The sequence below is a fragment of the Apium graveolens genome, chromosome 8, assembly GCF_009905375.1.
Source record: "Apium graveolens cultivar Ventura chromosome 8, ASM990537v1, whole genome shotgun sequence".
Classification (NCBI taxonomy): Eukaryota; Viridiplantae; Streptophyta; class Magnoliopsida; order Apiales; family Apiaceae; genus Apium; species Apium graveolens.
This window is the reverse complement of record NC_133654.1, coordinates 3,913,384-3,939,134: the sequence shown is the minus strand read 5'-3', so window position 1 is coordinate 3,939,134 and position 25,751 is coordinate 3,913,384. Positions and strand designations below refer to the sequence as shown.

Here is a 25,751-nt window from a genome sequence, read left to right as displayed (position 1 = left end):
TTACCTTTGATTTACGTGAACCACTCTAAGGGTGCGGGTGCGGTTCCCTGTGCAAAAAAAATATGTAGCATTCACATATTTTCCTAGATACGGACTCATCCATTCCCAGTTCACTGAATTTTCCTTCTTTAATAGTTCCCATTTTTGTTCTAACAGCACTACATCAGTAACAGTGTCGAATCTTCACCTTATTTTCGGACCGTAAAAGTCCAGTTACAATGTCTAGTGATCATGCATTGATGAATCAAACTATGGAAATTCATACAGTTGGTTTGCCTCCAAAAAGAAGCACCTTTTGTAAGCTCAAACACAAATTGTCTGAGATTTTTTTCTCAGATGATCCCTTGCACAGATTTAAGAACCAGTCGATTTCACGGAAATGGATTCTTGGTTTTCAGTACATGTTGCCTATTCTTCAATGGCTGCCTTGTTATACTTTAGAACACCTGAGATCTGATCTTATTGCTGGCTTCACTATCGCAAGTTTATCGATTCCACAGGTGATTAGCGAAACTGTTCAGTAATTAATTCATGATTATCACTTGAATGTACATTACCTGATGTTTCTGCTACTCTGTACTCTTTTGTTTTTATCATGTTTTATTTGAGCTCAATATTCTTGCATGTTATAACTTCAGTTTGTTTTCTAAATTCTAATAATCTGGTTCATTCATGGAGCTGTGAGTTTACTCTTTCGTGTGTTAAGGGAACCAGTCAATCTAAAACCTCAACGTGTTAGAGGAAGGCCCTTATCAGAATCTTATATTAGTATTCTAACTTGTGCTTAGTGAACTACCTGCTTGCTTTGGGTGGCTTTTCTCGATGTGATTGTAGCTTGTTTTGCAGGGAATCAGTTATGCGAAGCTTGCTTATCTACCTCCAATACTTGGATTGTGTAAGCCTCGATTTTATCTTAATCTTTCGATTTGTGCATGGAAATTTTCATTTTTCAGTCAAGTTTGCATATCAGTAAACTTAAACAGATAAAATTGTGCAGATTCGAGTTTTGTGCCTCCTCTGATATACACAGCATTGGGTAGTTCCCGGCATCTTGGAGTAGGTCCGGTGTCAATAGCATCATTGGTAATGGGATCCATGCTCAGTGAAACAGTTTCTCCTACAGATGAACCTCTTCTTTATCTCCACCTTGCTCTCACTGCTACCTTCTTTGCTGGTTTATTCCAAACTTGTTTAGGCCTTTTCAGGTGACCGCGTTATCCTTAAAACAGTTTCTATCAAACGAATAAAATGCATATCTAGAACATTAAATATGCATCTAGTATGCTACAAAAAAGTAAAATGTTAAAACAACAATGAATCTTTGGCAATGTTATGCAACTCCAGTATACATAAAATTGAACTACTTGTACCTTTTTAAGTTTCTTTTTGCGTATAGATTACTGTCAATGCACCGTTAACTTATGTGTTCTAGATCCGAGCTTTCATCAGGTTAGGGTTTATAATAGATTATCTATCAAAGGCAACATTGGTTGGTTTCATGGCTGGAGCAGCAGTCATTGTCTCCATGCAGCAGCTTAAAGGCTTGCTGGGAATTGTTCATTTTTCTGGGAAAACGCAGATCATCCCTGTCGTGTCCTCTGTTTTTCACGAGAGACGAGAAGTAAGCCACAAAACAACAATGTATGTTACTGAATATAAGACTAGAATGTGTGAAGTTCATTGATTCATGTGGATGCCTGTGCAGTGGAGTTGGCAGACCATTGTTATGGGCTTCAGTTTCTTACTTTTCTTGCTAACAGCAAGATTAACTGTAAGTTACTCAAATGAATACATATATAGCAATTAATTAGTCTCTCTACAATGCTAATCCTTATAAACTTATGCATCATCAGGGTTTGAAGAAACCAAAGCTGTTCTGGATTTCAGCAGCCGCTCCATTAACATCTGTCGCCATTTCAACTCTTTTTGTGTTCATATTTAAAACAGATGTTAGTGAAATATCACAAGTAAGAATCGCAATACTTTATTGTAGGATTCTATAATTTATTTTCTACCGTAGAAATCAGAAATGAATGCACGCATCATTGGACGTTTACATTTATAGTGGGCTCACGTCCATGACAGATGATTGTTGCAACATATTTACTGCTGATAATAAGCACGATAAAGTATGTTGCACCGATCATCTGCCACGAAGGTGGACCCGTTTGTGATAGTATCTTCATATTATTGCTATTCATGCAGATTGGTACATTGCCACGGGGTCTTAACCCATCAACAATAAGTAAACTATATTTCCATGGTCCTCATTTAGGCCTTGCCATCAAAACAGGCCTGATTACAGGAATTTTATCACTTACAGTGAGTATTCGAATTCACTGAATATATAATAGCTAGTTGAAGGGAACAGACTAGGCGAAACTCAGAGAACTTTTGGCTTCGTAGGAAGGAATTGCAGTTGGAAGAACATTTGCTACACTACAAAATTATCAGATTGATGGCAACAAAGAAATGATAGCAATTGGGCTAATGAACATGGCTGGTTCGTGTTCTTCGTGTTATATCACCACAGGTACAGACATTTAACCTAATAGAGTAGGTATATTTTGTGCATCAGAATAGCTTCATTTTGCGTAAATAATTGCAGGATCATTCTCTCGGTCTGCTGTAAATTACAATGCTGGTGCAAAGACAGCAATGTCAAACATAGTGATGTCCTCTGCAGTGCTTGTGGCTCTTCTATACCTAATGCCACTGTTTTATTACACACCTAATGTTGTCTTAGCAGCCATAATCATAACCGCTGTCATTGGACTGATAGACTACAATGCTGCAATGCGGTTGTACAGAATCGACAAGCTTGATTTCCTGGCTTGTTTATCTTCATTTTTTGGAGTTCTGTTTCTCTCAGTCCAGATGGGACTAACCATTGCAGTAATTACTTTCCTCATACACTACTTGTTCTCTTAGTCTTCTAAGATACCATTGCTCCAAGCCTGCAACAGATTAATCAACGGTTTATTACAGATCGGTGTATCAGTTTTCAAAATAATGTTACAAGTAACAAGGCCAAATACAAATATCCTTGGGAATATCCCAGGAACTCAATTATACCAGTGTCTTTCTCATTACGAGAAGGCTCAGAGAGTTCCGTCTTTCCTGATACTAGGCATCGGATCTCCTATCTACTTTGCTAATTCAACCTATCTACAAGAAAGGTACTTACCATCTATTCTAATCAAGGTCTAACTAGTTCATTCCATTCATCCTACCAAATAAAAACATCGAGTACAATTACAATGTACTTACTACAAATACTTTCTGCTAATAACGAGTTGTCATTGCAGAATATTGAGATGGGTCAGGGAGGAAGAAGAGAGGATTCAATCAAAGATCACGACTACCTTGAGATGCATAATTTTGGATATGACAGGTAAATGTTATCAGTCGACTAATACTAGCTAAACTAATTATATTCATCTGATATAAAATTGCATGAGGATATTGTTGCATATATTTCAGCTGTGACAGCAATAGATACCAGTGGCATCGATGCTCTACGAGAACTACAAACTACACTAAGTAAAAAATCACTTCAGGTTGGTGGGCTAGCTAAATATATTACTCTGCAATTTTGCTTCTACATTTTTTTTAGTAACAGTCACAAAATGCATAGCATCGAGTAAGATTGACTTGCACCTGCAGCTTGTTTTGGTTAATCCTGTCGGAGATGTAATTGAGAAGCTCGACAAGTCTGAAATTCTCGATGAATTCAGATCAAACGGGCTGTATTTGACAGTAGGAGAAGCCATTGCTGATATATCCCTAACATGGAAACTTTAGAACATAAATTTCTACTTCTATATTATTGTATAGTGACCTTTTCTCCCAATTGTATATGTAAACACAAGGTCGCTAAGCTTTCAATTTTCCTGAACAATGTTGGAAATCAACAACTTTTCTGTTAAATTTTGCTAGCAACCACAAAAAAAGAAATCCTAATATTATATGGGAAGATGATGCTGCATGTAATCTGATTCTTTTTGAAAATAATTAGGCTTATATGTCGTGGTGAGTGAAAATCAAATTCAAAAGACTAGAAGAGTTAAGCCACTTAATCTTATCTCACTGAGGTTCTCTGAATAAAATGAATATGAAGACACACCAAGATTAAAAACACTACTATGACATCATAATAAAACTGAGGACCTTATCATTTTATCTTACTGCTGCTAAGATTGTCAAAGAAAGCAGTGCCTGGAGTTGACGTACGCGTTGAGTTTCAAAAATGGGTAGAGCTAGGTATTGTTGGCATTCATCGCTTGTACCAGGCATAGTTATAGACTATATGAAGTACAAAGGTGACAAAATAGTTGTGGTTCGTATTGTTGCTTCAGGGGCGGTGTGTTGATGAACTTGATATTTCAGATGTACTAATATACTCAGGTCAAGGAGGACTATCAGGAAATGCTAAGCATTCTGAAGACCAGAAGCTTGAAAGAGGCAATTTGGCTTTAAAGAACAGCATCAGTGTTAAGCATTATGTGAGGGTTATTCCAGGATCTACAGAGATTTAAGGCTTCTGATGCAGATGCAAGAGGCAAGACGGTTATGACATTTCCGAGAGGTCTTTGTGTTGATGATATTGTTGAGTAACCAGCTCATCTAAAACTTTAAGGTATTAGAGGAAGGCCATGGGTCGAAGAGTGGAACACCGGCGCCCATTTTTGGGACATTAATTGCCTTTAGTGTCCACAATAAATTGTGAGAATGTTGGGGGTGGCTGGTAATCGAACTTTAGTCCTCCCGACAGCCTAAACTCTAATACCATGTCGAGTAACCAACTCATCTAAAACCTTAAGGTATTAGAGGAAGGCCCCAATAGGATCATATATTTAACAAATATCTCTTGAGGGAAAGAAATTACGCGAATATGTGCAGTGAACACACTAGATGATGAAAGCCCCCCTCCATTCACTTGGGTGACCACGATGATATATCCTGAAAACTTCAACCTCAGCCTCCCCAAGGGCTGTGATCACAAAGGTTGAAAATTTTCTTACAATTTCAATGGGGCTATTGTTGAGGTAAAGCCATTGGTATATGAATGTGGCCCTTCCTGCTGATGCCCCTCCTTCATGTTATAACAAGGTTAGTTAGCATGAAATCAAGTTTCAACTTGGAAATCTTCAAAACAAAACCAAGGGGCTAACTCAAACAATGTGAGTATGTGACCGAGGATGTTGAATTTACTGGAAACATGGGGAGGTTCATAAATCACAGTTGTTCTCCCAATCTTTAATGTTCTTTATAATCACGCAGACAAGAGAATGCATCACATTTTTCTTTTCACAGTTGGCCAGGTTTTCGATTCTGACAGGGCTATAATTCGGGCTGAAAGAGCCGAGTTTCGAGTTGGGCGTAATTCGAGTCGAGATTAATCGAGTCGAGCTGAGCCGGCTCGTTTAATTAAACGAGCCTAAATCTGTGCCCGAACTCGACTCAATTAAAATTCATTATATCTTTATATTGTTAAAAAAATGCAAACATAAAACAATTATTTCTTTTATTTCATTTTTTTATAAATCATACAAATGATTACTGAGAATCTGTGGAGATTGGTATAAATCATACAAATGGTTGAAATTCTACGATTCAAACGATTTTGTATTCCGTATTAACCAAGAAAATCTAAGTTACTACCCTCTTTTCTCATCTATCACATGATCAAACAATAAAAAAAGAAATACACTTCCTTAATATTGGCCAACTATTTTCATCAAACATTCTCTAATACATGTAAAATTGTTGATAGATTATTGTAAAGATGAAATAAAATGATGAGGCCCAACAAACAAAAGATATAACAAAGGCCCACAAGTGTTCATGGGCTTTTAGTAATACATGTATCTTTCAATTTCATACATTGTAATCTTTGTATAATCATCTTCAATATCTCAAAAAAATTATATCCATCTCAATATATTATATCTCTCTCACCAAAAAACAAACCTTCATTTCATTTCTTCCCACCTCATCCAACCCTAATAAGCACACCCTCTCATCCCCCCCACACATATACATACAATACATACACATATAACAGTGTTATATTTGTATATAACCAAAATCTCACCTTTATTTATTACCCTTTTGCCCTTCTTTTCGATCCATCCACCTCTTTTCACAGTTGAAAAACACAAGATTAAGGTATTAATTTGTGTTTTAGTCTTGTTTAATTCAAGATTGTGTGTTATTTTTATGTGGGCTTAGTTTAATTTGGCTTAATTTAGTTAAAGATTGCTTTTTTATCATGTTTTGGTATTAGTTAGTGTTGTGTTTGAGCTTGGATCTTCTTGATCTTTGTTGGAATCTTTGTAATTGTGTTAATCTTGGAACCCCTTTATGTTGGTTTGTGTGTTTGATTTGTGAATTTTGATGGGTGTGTTTGTAATCTTGGTTTGTTTTGATGTAGGATAAAGGTGTGATTTTTATTGAGTTGAATTGCGGAAAATGGCTGGAGGTGGAAATCGAAAGGATGATTCTGTTGTTTTGAACAGCACTAATGTGTTTGCAGCTCTTGGAACTCTAAGGAAGAAGAAGAAGTCTGATAAGGAGCAAGGGTCTTCGAAGACCGGAAAAAGTGGTTCGAAGAAGAAGCAGGAGAAGAGTGAGCCTGAGCCTCAGGTGTTTTGGGCTCCTGCCCCTTTAACTACTAAATCTTGGGCTGATGTTGATGATGAAGATGATGATGACTATTATGCCACAACTGCTCCCCTGCCTGTTTGGGCTGGAACGGAAGGCGATCAGACTGAGAAGGCTAAAGAGAGCTTAACCCCTGTTGAGGTTTGTTTCGCGCACTTTTAGTTGAATTTCTGTTAGGATTCATGTGGTCTTAAATGCTATTCTGTTATGCTTTTGTCATTTTCGTTCCGGATATACGATCTTGAATGTTTTTAGTTGCAGTTTTGTCGTATTCGTGACCTGGATTGAATTGTTTTGTTTGTTCTTCGGATAAATATTTGTTTACTTGTTTCTAATGCAATGCTATTAATGTTCAAGAAACAAAAAAGGATCTTCTAATAACGATTTCCATAAAAGGATCTTGCTTTATGGAATACTTATGTGGCACGTGCTTGATTTTTGTCCCTCTTTGGTGTCACATTGCATTAAGGCAGATGTTGCCAATTTTGGCTATAGGTGCAGCAACGAAGCATGGTTACGTAAGAGTAAAAGTGTAACTGGCAGTTAGTCTTTAAAGCCATGTTATGTAGCTTATTTTTTGTGGAGTTTTATAGTTTATCATTTACTACTATGAACTGTTTACTGAGATCTCCAAACTGCATTTACACCTCGACTTCCTTATGGTTAAAGCACAATGATGTATCACCACAAAAGTATTTGAGTATATTACTTTGTGCGTAAATCATCCATGCTCTTCGTTAAGTCCTCATTTGTTGGTAGTGTGTGACTTTCTAATCATAAGTTTATGATGTGCTTTACGTGCTTAGAAGAATATAAAATGATAAATTTAGATTCTGAATGTTATAGACTTTTTAACCGTTCTCTTTGTTTATGTTCTAGACTTCTACTGTTCCACTAGGGAATTAATACATGCATATCCAAAATATATGGTAATAATTAGCCCTTATATGTTTTTTTCTGCTCATTACAATTTTCTACTTGATTATTTGTACCTTGTTTCCCAGCTTAAGTTTGTGACACTTTCTGACTTCAGGAAAGTGAAAGTGAAGAAGAAGAGATTGATGATGATAATGAAGAGGAGCATGACCATGAAGCTGAAGTGCCAGCGGAGAAAGAGCCTATTGTTGAGAAACCTGTGGAAGCACCCAAAGACACTGACAGGCAACTATCGAAGAAAGAACTCAAGAAAAAGGAGCTTGCTGAACTTGAGGCTGTTCTTGCGGAACTGGGTTATCCAACATCCGAGGCCAGTGGCCAAGAAGGCTCCCGTGGTGAGCATTACAAAATACACGTAGCTTCAACTCATGTGATTATGTGTCTTTTTGGATAATGGTGATTGCATTTAGATGTGTTCTATTGTTTTCGTTTATTAATTATTTTCCCCGTTGAGTAATGTACAGTAGTGTGATTACAAGTTTTCTTGTTGCTATTGCATGCACCTAGACCTAGTGTTTTATCTAGTGCCACTGTCTAGGGGATGCTATCTAAAAAAGCCATACCAATGACATAGTACTGCATTGCTGTTTCTTTTTAATTCGATTATTCGGATACTAAACATTAATAATTTATGTCCTTTCAAGATAGATAATAAACATAAAACATCAGCGGTATATAGCTTATATCCAAAATAAATCCTCGGAATTGTTGCTTGTTACCACTTTGCATAACCATTATATCTTTTTTTATTTGTCTACATTCCTTCTATGCATAATTTGGATACGAGGCTTAGAGTGCCAAATTCTGACAGTTCCTATGAAGTCCATTTTTTTTTGTTATGCTAATTTTGAGGTTCCTAAAAAGTAATTAGCAAAGGCATATTCCTTTATTTAAAGCCATGTATCTTTGTGCTCCATGAGATATGTTTTTGGTGTCTTTTAATTGGAGTGAAGCATGTGGTTTTATTGGGAAGAAAGGTCACATCTGCTGATTACAAAAATTAATAAAGGTCACAGTTTGTTAAAATTGACCAGATGATATACATTGGTAAAACCAGAAGCACTTTTGAAAATTGGGCGAACCCTAGGATTACAGATATAGTTTGTTGGACCTTCAGTGTTGCGTATAACTATAACAACTATGTTTATTTTCTCTAACATCTATTTTATTTTAGCTTATTTAAGTATCGTTTTCCACAAGATAATTATGTAGATTTCTAATTCCACTTGTCAGGGGTTGCACAAGAGAAGAAGGCAGAGAACCCCAGTGCTGACCTTGAGAAGAAGGAAACTAATGCACCAGGCGAGAGCAAAAATGCGAAAAAGAAGAAGAAGAAGGACAAAGCTTCAAAAGAGGCTAAAGAACAACCTGATCAAACTAATGGTGCGGAGTCTGGAAATGCTAAAGATGAAACTGCTGGGACTGAGAAAGCTGAGCCGCCATCTGGTGTTGATGTGAAAGCAATTAAGAAAGTTGCTTCCATGAAGAAGAAGAAATCGAGCAAGGAGATGGATGCAGCTGCAAAAGCTGCTGCGACTGAAGCTGCTGCTAGGAGTGCAAGGTTGGCTGCGGCAAAGAAAAAAGAAAAGAACCACTACAACCAGCAGCCTGTGCGCTAAATCACTTTGTGAGTTCGATGTCAGAACTCAGAATGTATGCTCTTTGTTCATTTGTGGAATGAAACAATAAACATCAGAGTCTGGTTTTGCTGAGATGCTTTTGACATAGCAGCTTTTTATTATCATGCAGAGGAAAAAATTATGAAACTTATAGTTAGGATTAAGTAGGTTTCTGCAATGTTTTTCATCTTTCGTTTTGCTGAACAGTCTTTTCTTCTGTAGAAACTAAATGGATGTTACTCAATCATACCTTTTTTGGCTCCAGTTTTTGCTGGTTTTTTTGGACATCGAAATTGGTTTTTTTGCATCTGTTGCATTGTGCTGGTTGGGATCTTGAAGTGATTCCTCAATCTTTGATCATTTATCGTTCTTGCTTGTTTTGCAAGTTCATTTTCTTTCTTGCATACCTTCATGACCTGGCTATGGACTTGATCAATATGCGAGTTGAGTATGCATTATTATGTTCTGTCATTCATCATGTTGTCAATTTGTTGTATTAGTCTATATCATTCAGAAATCTCTGAACATGGGTAAATGTCTTATCACAAATGTTGCAGGGAGAAATTGTCCTGTAAATGTGAAGGTGATGATGACTTATTGACTTGTATCTTGTATCTGAAAATTTGATCTGGTAGCTAGTAGATTGTCTGTCTGACTGTATGCATGCCTCAACAGAGTTTCTAGTGAAGTGTTCTTTCTGAAACTTGGTCAAAACAGTTTTATACTGTTATGAGAAATTATTCTTATAGAATCTCCCCTCATGTCCAAGTTTCTCTTCTACTTGTTTTATATTTTTTATCTGCTATATTTCTCAATGTGAGACTTGTATTTTAAATTACATCATTATATGTTTGGCTATGGTACATGTATTCTTTAGGATTTTATTTTAAGTTTGTAGTTGATCAACCCTCTTGATTTCCCTTCATGCAAAAACAGCCTCAAAAGAGTAAAGATCATGCCATCCAACAACAGCAACTTCTTTCCACCAAACTTGCACTTAAACCTCTATAAATGTATCTCAACATCTTTGCATGTATTTCTTTTGTAAAGAAGGGGCCCTGATCTCCTACAAATGCAGATACCTGGCATGAATGTCCTCGTAACTCTTTACAATGGCCCCGTATATCCAAGAACTCAATGTCCCTCACCTCGATATTCCCCTAAGCATAGACCATATCTATCCCGTCCTCCCTGCTAGCCCAATTGTCGCTGCCCCTGGTGACAGCCTCTTCCTTTCAAACCTTGATGACGTGATTGGTGCTCGTGTTTTCACCCCAACAGTTTACTTCTATCGTTCAAACAGCCTGCTCTCCCAACAAGAACCTGTTACAAAAATACTGAAGGAAGCCCTTGCTAGAGTGTTAGTTCCATATTACCCCTTCTCGGGTAGGCTCAGGGAGCGTGATGATGGAAAGCTAGAAGTATATTTCGGACAAGAACAAGGTGCCCTTATGGTTGAAGCTCATTCTGAACTGGCCTTGTCCAGTCTCGGAGATCTTGTTGTGCCTAATCCTGCCTGGAAAACACTGATATATAGATTTGCCTATGAAGAGCCTTACAAAGTCATAGATATGCCACTGGTAATTGCACAGGTAACAAGATTTACATGTGGTGGCTTTAGTCTTGGGCTTAGAATGTGCCATTGCATCTGTGATGGGCTTGGTGCAATGCAGTTTCTTGATGCATGGGCTGCCACAGCTAAAACAGGGAGATTGGTTACAAATCCAGAGCCCTGTTGGGAGAGGGAAATATTTAAGCCTCGAGTCCCACCTAAAGTAACATTTCCACATACTGAATATATGAAAATTCAAGAGGGCTCTAGTCTGACAATGAGCCTGTGGCAAACCAAACCTGTCCAAAAATGTTACAGGATCAGCCGGGAGTTCCAGAATCGTCTGAAAAACAAAGCGCAGCCTGATAACAACTCCGGATGCACCACGTTTGACGCAATGGCAGCCCATGTATGGAGATCATGGGTCAAAGCGCTAGACGTTCAACCACGTGATTACGAGCTGAGGCTCACGTTCTCCGTGAACGCCAGATCAAAACTCAAGATCAGTCCCCTGAAAACAGGTTTCTATGGCAATGCAGTATGCTTAGCATGTGTAACAAGCACAGTTACTGAACTTGTTGATGGGCCTCTCTCTACTACAACCCAACTAGTGCACGAGGCCCGGTTAGACGTCTCGGAGGAGTATGTGAGATCCACAATAGATTATGTTGAGGTGGACAGGCCCAAAAACTTGGAATTTGGTGGAAAGCTGTACATAACCCAATGGACCAGATTCTCCATTTACGAGACGACGGATTTCGGATGGGGTAGGCCCATATATGCAGGCCCAATAGATATAACACCAACACCACAAGTTTGTGTTCTGTTGCCTGAAGGAGAGGCTGGTTCAAGTGGAGCTACTGTGGTTTGCATATGTTTGCCAGAATATGCTATTCATAAGTTCAGGGAGTTTTTAGAGGACTAATATGATTAATATTTTAGGTGCACTTCTACAACTTAACCCTGATATATGCTATTCATAAGTTCAGGGAGGCATTGATTTATTACTGGAAGTGACAAGAACTTATATGGAACAAATTTTGTTGAATAATTTGCTAAATTGATAAAATGAAGCCCCAAAATAATATATTATCTAAAAAAATTTAATCTAGTGAAAAATGCGAATCTAGTGTTATTAATTTATATATGCACCCGGGTACTCTTATTCAAAGCAAGTACTCTTTATTAGTACATTATACCCTGCAACTTCTCCTTAGCTATGTTGACTAGGGGAAGAATCGAAACGGAACCGAAATCGGTAAAAACCGGCTAAAACCGGACTGATTAAAATCGAATCGAATTAAAATCGAGAAATCGAAAAACCGAACCGTTACTAATAGTCCGGTTTCGGTTTTGGAGCTAAAGCGAACCGAAAAAACCGAAACCGACAGATTATTATATTACAATATAAGGTCTTACTTCATTGAGAACCTTTTTTTGGTGAGATACGAGATCTAATCTCAACCATAAAATTTTAAATTTAATTTTAATCTAGATCATTCATTTTAAATCTCATCATCTTCTCTGACCATCATCTTTACATCTTCTTCTTTCTACTTACCACCCACCACCACATCCAACAACCTGCAACCACCATTTTTGGCCGTCGCCACCACCGGAGACCACCACCACCTCCTACAACCACCAGAAAATCAAAAATCACCAGCGAAAAATAAAAATCACCACATCCTACAATAGTTTCCGCCCACCAGATCACCCCACCAGGTCTATTCATAACTTCGATCATCAAATTCATAATAAAAAACATCGAATTGCATGCATGTACTACCATTATCATCGTAAACATCAACAAAACAACACAACTGCTATCTCCTACAACACCACCGCACAATCACTACCACATCACCACCAAAACTACTATATACAGATCGTCAATATGTAACGAATCACCAACTACAACCCAAAATCACCAGAAAATGAAAAGTAATCGCCAAATTTTATTAAAAACTATTGACGAAACAAACTGAAAATAAAATCGTTGAAGCTAAAGTAGATCCATCAATATATAAAAAAGGAACTGAATTCTTCGAAGATGAATTTATGCTAATTTCCGAAAAATCGTTAAATATTGATGAATATGAGTCGGAAAATCAATGATCGGAGGTGGGGTTGGCGGCAAGTCGGCAGTGGGGTTGATGGGATTGCACAAAGAGGAAGACAGGGGTATGTGGATGATAAAGAATAGTGACGGGGAAGAGGGAGAGGGGGAGGGGGAGAGGGGGGGGTGTTTGCCACAACCTGTGTAGGAACAAATATAGTTAAAGGTGTGTGCGTGCAAGACATATAATCGAATAACAGAAAAAGGAACAGAGACAAGAAGTATAATACGAAGGATATAAAAATCCGAGTTCAGTGCGAAACTGTCTCTTTAAAGCTTATTAGCCCTCACCGTATTGTGCATGCAAAAAGCCTCCCCGGATAAAACGGATTGCAGTGGCGACGCCGAAGGTCGGCACACTCAGCGAGCTTGAAAGCGAGCAAGAAACTATCACAGGTTAGAGGGTAGGTGTTTAGGAACGGTTGTGTATTTGTGTGTGTAACCCTAACGCCCTAGAGGTGTTTATATAGGGAGGAAAAACTTGTGCGCTATACAATTACCGTAACTAATTAAAACGTGTTAATTAATTAGGTCGGTGGTCAATCAATTATAATTAATTAATTAATTCGACCGACACAAAATAAAAACGTAAGTCAATTTATTTGAGCCCAGGCCCAGCAAAAAATAAAAAACAGCAAAACTACTCTGGCGTTATTCGGGCCAATTTTCTGTAACATTCGTGTCCGCACGTCGCACACGCGGGCAAGGTCGAAGGCTTCGCAAGCCTCGGATTACCCCTCGAAAGCCCACAATTTGCACTCCCATGCGCACCCGCGTAGGTGACAGACAACACAAGTGAACATTACATATATGTGTTGCTATATAAAGCTAAGAAAATCTCTTTTCCTTTCCAATGTGGGACTTATGTTTCATAACATATTTTCCACTCTTAAGGGACCATCTTTGGATAATCATATCTCACTCATCTCTTAATCATTTTGAGTGATTCAAAGTGCGTCGGAAAGCTCTCGTGAAGGAGAACACATTCCAAACATCACTCGTTGCACACACACAAATAACCAACCACTCAAGTGCGGCTCAAAATGACTGGACAATGTGAGGTGTAATACCTACATTTTCTAACAGGGAGGGCGCGCGCCGGCGGGAGGTGGTGGAGCAGCGGTGGGTGAGGGTCGATAGAGACAACAGGGTGTTGATGTGAGAAATGAACCCAACTTAAAATGAGATATGATATCTAATCTTGACCCTCCATTTATAACTATTATTATATTTTTAATCACAACCATACATTTCTTTTTCCCACTCATTCACCCATTTTATTTAATCCATTTCTCAAATTAACACTCTGTTGTTTTATCCACCCTCACTGACCGCTGCTCCACCACTTCCCGCCGGCGCGCGCCCTCCCCCCTCTCTCTTTCTCTCTCTTTCGCTCCCTCCCTCCCCGCCTCTCTCCCTCTGTCCCGTCACTATTCTTTATCATCCACATACCCTTGTCTTCCTCTATGTGCAATCCCATCAACTCCACTGCCGAGTTGCTGCCAGCCCCACCTCCGATCGTCGATTTTCCGACCCCTTTTCATCAATATTTAACGATTTTTCAGAAATTAGCATAAATTCAGCTTCGAAGAATTCAGTTCATTTTTTATATATTGATGGATCTGCTTTAGCTTCAATAATTTTATTTTCGGTTTGTTTCGTTAATAGTTTTTAATAAAATTTGGTGATTACTTTTCATTTTCTGGTGATTTTGGGTGGTAGTTGGTGATTCACTAAATATTAACTATCTGTATATGGTAGTGTTGGTGGTGATGTGGTAGTGATTGTGCAGTGGTGTTATATGAGATAACAATTATGTTGTTTCGTTGATGTTTACGACGATAATGATAGTACATGCATGTAATTCGGTGGATTTTATTGAATATGATGGTCGGAGTTATGAATGGACCTGGTGGAGTGATCTGGTGGTCGGAAACTATTGGATGTGGTGATTTTTATTTTTCGTCGGTGATTTTTGAATTTGCGGTGGTGATTTTTTATTCGACAGTGGTGATTTTTGATTTGACAGTGGTGATTATCTGTAGTCGTCCGATGTGGTGGGGGTCTCCAGCGGTGGTGGTGCCGACCAGAAATGATGGTTGCTGGTTGTTAGAGATGGTGGTGGGTGGTAAGTCAAAAGAATAAGATGTAAAAGATGATGGCTGGAGAAGATGATGATATTTAAAATGAATGGTCTAGGTTAAAAATAGATTTAAATTTTTATGGCTGAGATTAGATCTCATATCTCACCAAAAAAATATTCTCGATTGTGTAAGACCATATATATATATAAGGAGATAAGTTGCAATACTATTAGAGTAATTATATGATTTTTTCAGATATTGCGATTAATGATGGCATATCGATGATTCAATGACCAATGTGATGGTACTGCTAAGAAACGCACTAAGAAGAATTTTGATGATTTGTGTATTATTTTCTGGTGAGTATCATAAGTATCATGAAGTTTAGGCTCAGTAAAGTTAGCCCATGTATGGCTTAGTAAGAAAAAGACTGAAATACCCTCAAATTAAGAGACATCGTTGGACAGAGTTGATGGAATGATATACTTTGCAAGTATTTTTGAATTTTAGTATTTCAAGTGAGTGTTTTTGAATGTCACTATCACAAGTGATCTAAGAGCATCTCCAAGAGACTCCTAGCTCACTCTTCATAAATAATAAAAATTATTGACTTTTAGTAATTTAATATGTACCAATCTCCAACAATGCTCTTTAAATTAACTCTTTAATCTATATTTTATTATTAAAAATATTTTGAATACACAAAAGAACAAAAGTAAATGGTGAGAGAAAGATAGTGAGGTTAAAAATTTATAATATAATAATAGTTAAGAGTGTAACTATGCTCTTAAAGTTGAGATAAAAGAAGATGCTTTTAGTGATATAAAGAGCCACTAAAAGTCTCTTAAATCAACAATTTTATTCTCACTCCTCATATTTCTCAAATTTTTAGTTAATAGCGGTGTTGTAAAAATCAGAACAAAGGCCCAATCCGTGACCATTCTAATAAAAATGCCCAAATTGTCACTTTTGGGTAAGAAAGCCCAAAATGTCACTTATTAACGTAATATATGTAACGTTTTTTTTACATCCAAAATGGAACATCATCTTTTATTTTGCCTTTTAAAATTTTAAAAATAAATATAAAGGCAACAGAACATAACAGAGCGGGAGACATCACACTTATTAACGTAATATAATGTAACATTTTTTTTACATCCAAAACGGAACATAGTCTTCCGTTTTGCCTTTTAAAATTTTTAAAAAAATATATAAAGGCAACAAAACATAACAGAGTGGGAGACATCAACAAAACAATATACATAACATATAACTGATCTGGACGACAAAACTGAGAAGACAGCAACAAAACTACCACAACTCCCTACAACAATCATTCTCCCTACAATAATCATGAACATTGAGGTAATTATCTGCGTTTTTATATTTTTTGAGTTTTTATGTATTTTTTGATTTAATTGCATATGAACTTTTTGATTTAATTACCCATTGAGATTCAAATTGTGTTAGGTTTTGTTTCCGATACGCATTTGTGTGTATGTTTTTGTGATAAATGTCAGTATAAGGAAAACAAATCATATATCTTTACAAACAAAGAGCTTACCTTAGTGGGACTGGGAATCAACTTCTTCAAAATAGTGTACTTGTCACCCAAATCAACCCTTCTTTGTCTCTCAGTACCTTAGTATTATTTCAGACACCTGAAATCATGAACTTTGTGAATAAAAATAAAATGCAGTTGAGACTTGCATGCATGTATGATATTGATTCCTAAGGTAATATGTGTATAACTAATTGGTTCAAATTTAAGAGTAAATACAAAAGGCTTATTTAGTACAAGCGTCGAATGTAAGTTTTGTGGTATAGTCTACAAACAATCGTGATGACTTCTAAACTACTTCTAAGTTGGATGACTTTTAATGACCTTTGAACTACTCAAAAGTCAGTAAGACTTAATTATATGACGTGCGGGTAACTTAACATGGAGGATTATATGATGTACGGGTAACTAAACATGAAGGTCTCAGTCAGACTCATACTTTCCTACCTCATATCGTTTGTTTGAGTGCATGGAGTTTGTGTCAAAAAGTAAGACTCACAGTTTACGAAACTTTGGTTATGAGTAGTAAAATTATTAACCATATGAGGTAGTTGAGTAAAGTTAAGTTCTTGATTAACATCCCAGTTAGCAAGACCAGTTTCTTGAATCATTTGGTTATCAATCTCTATGCCCATTTGGTTTTGGTACTTAAAGCCTAAGGCATCTTGTTGAGAATATGTTATAGGAGAATTAAAATTGGGGAGACCAAATTTTTGATGATCTTAAATAGAAGTTGGATTAAAGCATTCATTAGAGTGGTCTGAAATCAAGATCATGTTTATTTTTTTGTATCTGCAGCAGTTAAAAAAACAAGAAACAAAAATGGTAAGAAGCAGTTAGTACTTTGTAAGATGATCAAAAAATAGTTTATGATAGATGAGTATAGAGACAAAAATTGTAATAAATATAATAAGGTTGTAGTATTTACAATAGAATGATTGAAAACTGACCTTCTGATATTATACAAGTATGATCTATCTGCTGGTTTTTTTGTTAAATGTCTTGAAAAAGATTGAACAACTTCCCTTTAAAAGTATGATATATTTTATATATATTTGCAGGACGTGCATCCGAGTCCTGTTAACCCTAGCCTTCTTCATCTTCAGCGTACACATAGATCTTTAGATATTTGGAGGTTAGGTGGTGGTGATATGTTGAAGTGTCGCCGAAAAAACCCTAATAATTAAGATGATCTTCCACCGCTAGATCTTCGTATGGTACCTTTACTTCAGTCTATTAGTTTCTATGGTGTTGCTCGAGTGGCATCTTTATAGCTGGATTGGAGTCTCATATCAGCTCTTGTTGAGAGATGGCGACCAGAGACTCATACCTTTCACTTTCCTATGAGAGAGGTCACTATTACTCTACAGGATGTAGGTGTTCTTTTAGGGCTTCCTGTTGATGGTGATGCTGTTATTTCTGATGTCACCCCTGGCCCTGATATGAGTTGGCGTTCTTATATTGCTGAGCTATTTGGTAGAGATCCTGATCCGAAGAGAGACATGAATGGATCCAGAGTTCGGTTTTCCTTTATTATTTCATGTGCTCCATGACGTTTACCGCAGGATGCATCAGCAGATGATATTCGCTTTCAGGTCTTGTGTTATCTTGTTCATCTGTTTGGTGGTGTACTCTTCACTGATCATTCGGGAGGTCTCTTCCATCTCATGTTTCTACATTTCATTCGTGATCTAGACAGATGCAGAGATTATGCTTGGGGTGCTGCAGTTCTTGCATATTTGTATAGGGAGTTATGCAAGACAAGCAAAAAGGACGTTGATTAGGTAGTTGGTTGTCTGCTCAGTTATGGGCGTGGGAGAGATTGCCCACTCTTGCTCCCATGCGCACCTCTTCTACCTTGTTTGATGCTCGTTTCTGGGAGGGTCAGGTTGCAGCTCCACGTGGACTGAGGTGCTTAGCATTTATTATTTTTTTTGTGTTTTAGAATCGTTTAAAAGAACTTCATATGTTACGGAACGGTTAGGGTATAGGGTTATACTTTATTTTCATGTTAGATTAGAATTTAACACTTTTTAATATTTTAGGGTACATTAATCCCCAAATTGGGTTTTAGAAGCGTTTAAATGAACTTGATATGATATTGAACGTGTTAGGGTTTATGGTTCGTGGTTTAGGGCCTTTAGTCCCTAAACCATGGTGCATAAACAATAGGAATCAGAATTTATTTTCATGTTAGATTTGAATTTAACCCTTTTTAATCTTTTAGGGTTCATTAATCCCCAAATTGGGTTTTAGAAGCATTTAAATGTACTTGATATGATATGGAACGAGTTACCGTTTAAATGTAGTGGATATGATTTTTAACGGGTTAGGGTTTATGGTTCGTCCCTAAACCAGGGACCATAAACCCTAATTTTTGCTAGGGTTTAGGGCCCCTAGGAACCTGAATTTATTTTCATGTTAGATTACAATTTAACACTTTTTAATGTTTTAGGGTTCACTAATCCCCAAATTGGATTTTAGAAGCGTTTAATTGAACTTGATATGATACAGACTTTTAATTTAAATATGAAACTGACTATTTATCGTAATATCGTTATAGGTGGCTTCATGGTCATTCCTACACTAGTACGAGTAGTCGTACCCTTTCAGCTATTCGGACGCTATTGGATGGGCTTGGACCATCTCAGTTTATATGGCAGCCTTACTCTCCTGTTGTCATTTCTGAGCTTCCTGCATATTGCTTCACTGGTGAGCGTATTTGGCGCTACTGCGGGCCTTTGTTATGTATTTTCATAGTCGAGATTCACTGCCATGATCGAGTTGCCAGACAGTTTGGGCTCGTGCAGACTATACCAGTTGATGTTGTTTACTCGGAGGTAGAGCATAGTATAAACTTGAGGGGCAATGACAAAATCAGACGGATTCAGAATTATGCAACTAGCACATCTATACGGGCGCATCGTTTAGATCATTTGTTTGTTGGAGATGCGATTGTTGCCGAGAGTTCAGTGCCTGAGTACCATCCTTGGTATTTGGAGAGGACTGTTAGATTCATTTCTCGTGTTGGTGTATTTAATCATCGCATTGTAAGTTTTCTTCTTGTTCATTTAATTTATTGAATAGTTTTTTTTTACTTTCGTAATTTCATTACAAATGCATTAGTAGTTTCTTTATTTCATACAAGAATCTTGTAACATGTGTGTCTTTTTTTTTGTTTTTTTCAGGATCTTATGTTCAGGCAGATATCTGAGCGGACACGAGATGTTCTTCCTGATGTTTCTCGTTATGCTGATCAGTGTTGTGATTTTGTCAGAAGGTACACATTGCATGGTTTTGATGAGATGCCTGTGGAGGTTCGTAGAGCTAGGCAGTTGGAGGAGAGGCAGCAATCGGCCCGTCGAGGTAGACGCGGCGGTGGACGAGCTGCTGCTGGTAGGCGAGCTAGGGTTTTGGTTGACGATGATCCTGTTGCTGCATAGCTTGGAGATGATGGTATTTCATTACATTCAGATTCTCATGATTTGCCCGAGTCATCTACTCATTGTCGTACTGATCCTATCGCTACGGATCTTGGCGATGATCGGGATCATCATGTATGTGATTATGTTGCTCATACTGTTTTTGTTCATGTGTCGGGATCATCTAGTCGCATCCAGCATGATCCTCAGGTTCTGGATAGGTATGGATATGTTACTCTTTTTGATCTTGGCTTGACTCCTACTCCCGAGCAGCCTCGTACCGAGAACCCTTCCACAGAGCAGCCTCGTACCGAGGATCCTTCCACTAAGCAGTCTCCTCCTCTACATCATTCTCACAGGCCTACTAAGCATGTAACAATGGATTTCTTTATTCCATCATTCAGTCTCCATGTTACACTTACACCTCCTGACTGATCCTGATGCTGGTACGGATGTCACTTTTTCACAGAGTACCCAGGACAGTCCCGGAAAGTATGGACATTTCTACACTTCTCAGGGTAAACGGCGTTCAAAGAGAACTGCTAATCCTCCAAACTGTGGAACAAATGGGCAGAAGTGCGTGAATAAATGAGAGTAAGCTTAACTTTAAGTTCTTAAGTGTGTGTTTAATTGTGTATGTTTATGCATCTAAATGGTAACTTTAACTGTTTAAGTGTGTGTGACTTGTCAAATGTATTTCCTAAATTTATACTGTATATTTAAAAAATTCATTTTTTATGCAGATGATAGAGTGGATTATAGGCACTGATGATGGAGTCGCTTGTGATTACTATCTATATTTTTAGGATTTTACTTTTGGAATCTTGTAAAAAAAAGTATTGGAGATTTTTTGTTGTTTATTATGATTCAAACTTTTTAATTATTTGTATTAGTTTTTTATTTTTTGTTCGTATTTTTTGGTATTTATTTTGTTTGAGTTGTTTATTAGTCTTTTTCTTTTACATTTTAAGTAGCATTAGAAATAAAATTTGAACAGGTGATTATATAACTGTTAAAAGGAGCAGGGCAATGAAACTGCATTAAAATGGCAGATTAAAACCCGTTTTACTTGTTTTATAAAAAAAATAAAACCAAAACGGTATTTCATCAACCGTTTTTAGTGTTTTATAAAAACCTGAACCCTAGCGGTTAATCGTGTAGCGTTTTAGTATTATTTTTTAAAAAAATAAAAAATGACATAAACGGTCTTTCGTGTTCCGTTTTACAATCTTATAAAAAAAATATTAAAAATGACCATAACGGTCTTTCGTGTTCCATTTTCCTTATTTTTAAAAATTAAACCCTACAATGTTTCTTCATGTTACGTTTTAGTTATATAATAAAAAAATGACATAAACGGAGGACAAAGTTCTGTTTTTCATTCTTGTTTTTCTTACCCAGCAGACGCACACAACTGTCTCTTGCTTCTCAGTTTGCAAACACAACCGTCTCTTGCTTCTCCCTTTGCAAACCTAAAATTCAAATATCAAGATATAAATTCTTACATAAATATTTATTAAAATTCTTACAGATTTATTAATGGCTTCGGGTTCGGAATCTGGAGCACAATCAGTTACGGTGATTGCGTGGATTTATATCGATGGTAATATACGACAAACTCAATTAGAAAGTTACGTATATGATAAACCGGTTTCTAAGAAAGTAAGACTCGATTCTAGTATGAATTTTAATAATTTGCGCGACGTATTATTTTTGAAATTGAAAATTGATAGGAGTTTGTATGATATTAAGTTGTGTTATCGATGAAAAAATTTCAATGATATGAAATTTGATATTATTCTGGTTGATGATGATGATGATGATGTTGAGATGATGTTTGGAATTATTGTTTCGAATGGACCTCCTTTCTTTGTTGAAATTTATTTACAAAAAAAATTCAACTTGTCCATTCATTGAAACAAGTCCGAGAGTTGTGGAAATTAGTCTGAGAGTTTCCGAGAGGAGTGGTAGTAGGGGTTTTGATTGTCAAACTACTAGTAGTATGTATGTTGGTGGTGATACGGTTAGTAGTAGAAGTTTGGATTCTTATGATATTGTTGATTCGACTTTGATTACACGGAAGGAGACATTGGAGCCAATGGAATTGAGGGAGGGGATGATATTCGACTCAAAAAAAGTGTTGATGCATACAAATAGAGATTTTCATATTCGGAATCATCAAGAGATTAAGGTGGCTAGATCAAGTGATGTGTATTGATTGTGGTTTGTAATAAGGATAATGGTTGTGAATGGAGTTTAAAAGCTAGGTTGCGAAAATCACTTGGAAAATTTCAAATTATAGAAACTTCGGGACCACACACATGTTTGCGCACCACCGTTACTCAAGACCATCCTAATTTGACATCTCATGATATTCTTAAACTAGTTAAGGATCAAATCGTTGTCGATCCCACGGTTAAGGAAAAAGTGTTGATGGCCACGGTGAGAAGTATTTTTGGTTACCAACCGGGAAGAAAGAAGATTAAAGATGCGAAAAAGCTAGCAATCGATGAAGAACATGGTTCTTGGGAAGGATCATATGAAGATCTCCCTTTTTTGATGGAAGCGTTGCAATATTTTAATGTGGGAACCAAGGTTGATTGGGTTTTTAAGGAGGATGAGATGGAAGATCGTGGGAGCTTAGAGGTATTTATCTTTTTATACTAGTATTGGATAGATTTTTAAATGATTTCCCATATTTATGTAATGTTTTTGTAGTTAACGAGTATATTATGTCTTATTTGGAACAAGAAGTGACATTCAAGAGACTCTTCTGGGCTTTCTAATTATGCATTGATGGATTTGAGCATTATATGTCTGTCATACATTTAGATGGGACTCACCTATACGGTCCATATCTGGGTGTACTATTGAGTGTTGTGGCAGTGGACGAGTTTAGTCATATTCTTCCACTTGCATTTGCTATTGTCGAATCCGAGAATGTTTCTAGTTGGGGATGGTTCATGGATAGATTGAGGAGGTTTGTTGCAGGTAGGAGACATGGAATTTGTGTCATATTATTGTTGTTATGCGACAGATAGGATGGTGCGAGCCCCTTGACCATCATAGGTTTTGCATTAGACACTTGGCTGCAAATTTTTGTACTGCACATAGGAGAAAAGGATTAAAAAATAGGTTAGTTGAGTTGGCTTCTCAGGTTCAAGAGAAGAATTTGAATTTTTATGGGAACAATTGTTGATTGATGAGCCTAGGACGGTGGAATGGTTTGAGGATAAACCATTAAGTAAATGGTCTTAAGTATATGATGGAAGAAAACGTTATGGCATGATGGCCACTAACCATGCGAAAAGTTGGAACAACGCGATCCTTGATGCTAGAAAGCTCCCAATTAGTTCATTGGTTAGAGCACTATTTTTGAAGACGGTTGAGTATTTTGATGAAAGGCGTTTGGAAGTTGCAACCAATTTATCTAAAGGTCGATTGTTCACTAATCATGCAAGCAAGAGGTTGAGTCGGTCCATTGTGCGTGCTAGGGGTCATAGTGTTAAAGTTTATGATCGAAATTCTTTGTTGTTTGAAGTAGTCACTAGGAAAGTTGACCAAAAGGGGGGGGATAAGCATACGGTTATGATTCCCGAGTACCTGTGTTCTTGTGGGAAATGCCAAACGTATCGTATTTCTTGTTCTCATGTTATACCATGTTGCGCGCATTTGAAATTTAGCCATGAATCGTTGGTTGACGAAATCTATAGGTTAGAGAATGTATCGATGCTTTATAATGGTGTTTTCGAACCCATTCCGAGCAAAGGAGATTCTCGTTGGCCGACAGGTATTAACTTTCCAACCGTGATACATGACAAAGATGTTGAGAAAAAGAAAGGAAGAAGGAAGTCGAAAAGGTATCAAAATGTGATGGATTTTCAAGCACCCAAGGGAAAAAAATGAGTTGTTTTAGTGATTTGTTTAGTAATAATGTTGCCTAAAAAATGTATTGAATTTGAAGATTTTTATTAATCATTTTAATGTATTCGTGTGTTTTTTTATTGTCAATTTAATTATATGGTTTAATTCTATGAAATAGCAAGGTTTTTACAATGTTTTGATGTATTTTAGTAAAAATTTTAAAAAATTCCAGTAGCTGCTGAAAAGAACAGAATTTACTGAAGTTTAACAAGCAAAACGGTTCTTTAAAGAACGTTTTGAGTAAAACGACACATCGTGTTCTGTTTTGGTACCAAAATATTCTACAAAAAACGTTTCTTGAATCCCCGTTTTACATTTTTATTTTTCCCTTTTATTTTATTAAAATCATCAGCATAACGGTAGATGATACCACGTTTTACCTTTTTATTATTTTAAAAACAGAAAACGGTTTATTAACCTCCGTTATAGTCTTCTCTTTTATTTTATTAAAATCATCATCCTAACGGTGAATTAAGTTCCGGTTAGCATAATAATTTTTTTTAAAACACAAAACAGTAGACGAAGTTACGTTTCATTTTAAAAAAAATGTCAAAACGGAAGACGAAGTTCTGTTATGAAGTGACAGATAGGGCCTTAATTTTCAGAGATGATAATTTGGGTCATTTTTTATGTCAAAGTGACATATAAGGCCACCACCCTAAAAACCAGGAATCGGTGAAAATCGGTCGAGCTACCTATTTAGGATTAAATGAAAATCGGGGATTAATCGGAAGGACTAATCGGAGTAAAATTGGATGTATTATAATATTAAATTAGATTTAGTATATTATTATCATTATATTATCTATTTATTAACAAATATATATTTAATATATCATAATTTCTATACTTATTCATATTTAAACTAATATATTATTTTAATTTTAATAAATAATTATATATACTCCAATTAAAAAATAATTCATAAGAATTAATCGAATTTCAAAGATCAAATCGATCAGATATTTTATAGGGGATTAATCGGGGATTAATCGGTTGAATCAAAGATTTATCGGGGATTTTTAGAACAATGGTTAAAAGTTAGAGTAAAGAGATGCTCCAACATCCTAAGTATAAGTATGCCAAATACACTTTACTCGTGAAATTTTTTGTACACTTTAATATTTAATTATTAAGAACTACTAGCCTATAACCCGTGCGATGCACGAGCTGATTATGATATTTACAATTTATTTATTATATAAAAATAAATTATAAAAGATAATAATTATGTATTATTTAAATTTAAAAAGTTAATTTTTTATATGTACGGTGATATTGATGGATTTAAAATATGAATTAAAAATATGAATTATTTTCTAATATTAAAATATGAATTACTAAATTAAGTTTGAAAGTATTTGGTTTCTTCTGCAAGACATGAGAAAGAAGTTGAGGGCAATTAGAAGTTAAGGTGAGGTGTAGTTCAAACAGTTTGTAATTATATTAGACACCTGATTTAATATATTTAAATAAATTATTTTTATTTTAACTTTATTTTGGAATGTCAAAATAAATATTTTTGGAAAGTGTGAACCAACCAACCAAATTATCCTATGTTTTACTTATAATAGTATAATATAAATAGATATATTCCATTTCGTAACAAAACCCCCGTAAATTGAAATTTTAAAAATTAAACACTTCGGGGTCATTTGTTAAATCTGAACCATAATTTCTGAATGATAAAAATTTCTGGACGAATAGTTATCTGAATGATCCATGCTTAATATCATTTGACAGAAAAAATATATGGCTTCTTAGAACAAATGTATTTCTATTCTTTTTTTCCAAATCACAAAAAAAAGATTATTTATCGTTATTTTTTCTTTTATCACATGCTATACAAAATTCAGTGTTTTCTAATT

General features: G+C 36.3%; 3 protein-coding genes across 3 annotated transcripts; all 3 read left to right on the top strand.

Moving 5' to 3' along the window:
• The first annotated feature begins 208 nt into the window (after nt 1-208).
• Nucleotides 209-3,930, top strand: LOC141678729 (putative sulfate transporter 3.4). Its single transcript, XM_074485098.1, has 13 exons — nt 209-500; nt 847-895; nt 998-1,205; nt 1,450-1,621; nt 1,706-1,771; nt 1,854-1,967; nt 2,206-2,322; nt 2,407-2,533; nt 2,609-2,895; nt 2,989-3,179; nt 3,309-3,394; nt 3,484-3,560; nt 3,667-3,930. The coding sequence occupies exons 1-13, from the start codon at nt 219-221 to the stop codon at nt 3,802-3,804; spliced, it is 1,914 nt and encodes a 637-aa protein (XP_074341199.1). The 5' UTR covers nt 209-218; the 3' UTR covers nt 3,805-3,930.
• A 1,998-nt stretch (nt 3,931-5,928) lies between these two features.
• LOC141677673 (uncharacterized) lies at nt 5,929-9,485 on the top strand. Its single transcript, XM_074483698.1, has 4 exons — nt 5,929-6,171; nt 6,437-6,807; nt 7,700-7,937; nt 8,836-9,485. The coding sequence occupies exons 2-4, from the start codon at nt 6,475-6,477 to the stop codon at nt 9,219-9,221; spliced, it is 957 nt and encodes a 318-aa protein (XP_074339799.1). The 5' UTR covers nt 5,929-6,171; nt 6,437-6,474; the 3' UTR covers nt 9,222-9,485.
• A 771-nt stretch (nt 9,486-10,256) lies between these two features.
• LOC141678264 (omega-hydroxypalmitate O-feruloyl transferase) lies at nt 10,257-11,842 on the top strand. The gene has a single exon (XM_074484542.1). It carries the CDS (start codon nt 10,334-10,336, stop codon nt 11,696-11,698), a length of 1,365 nt encoding a protein of 454 aa, XP_074340643.1. The 5' UTR covers nt 10,257-10,333; the 3' UTR covers nt 11,699-11,842.
• Nucleotides 11,843-25,751: the final 13,909 nt, after the last annotated feature.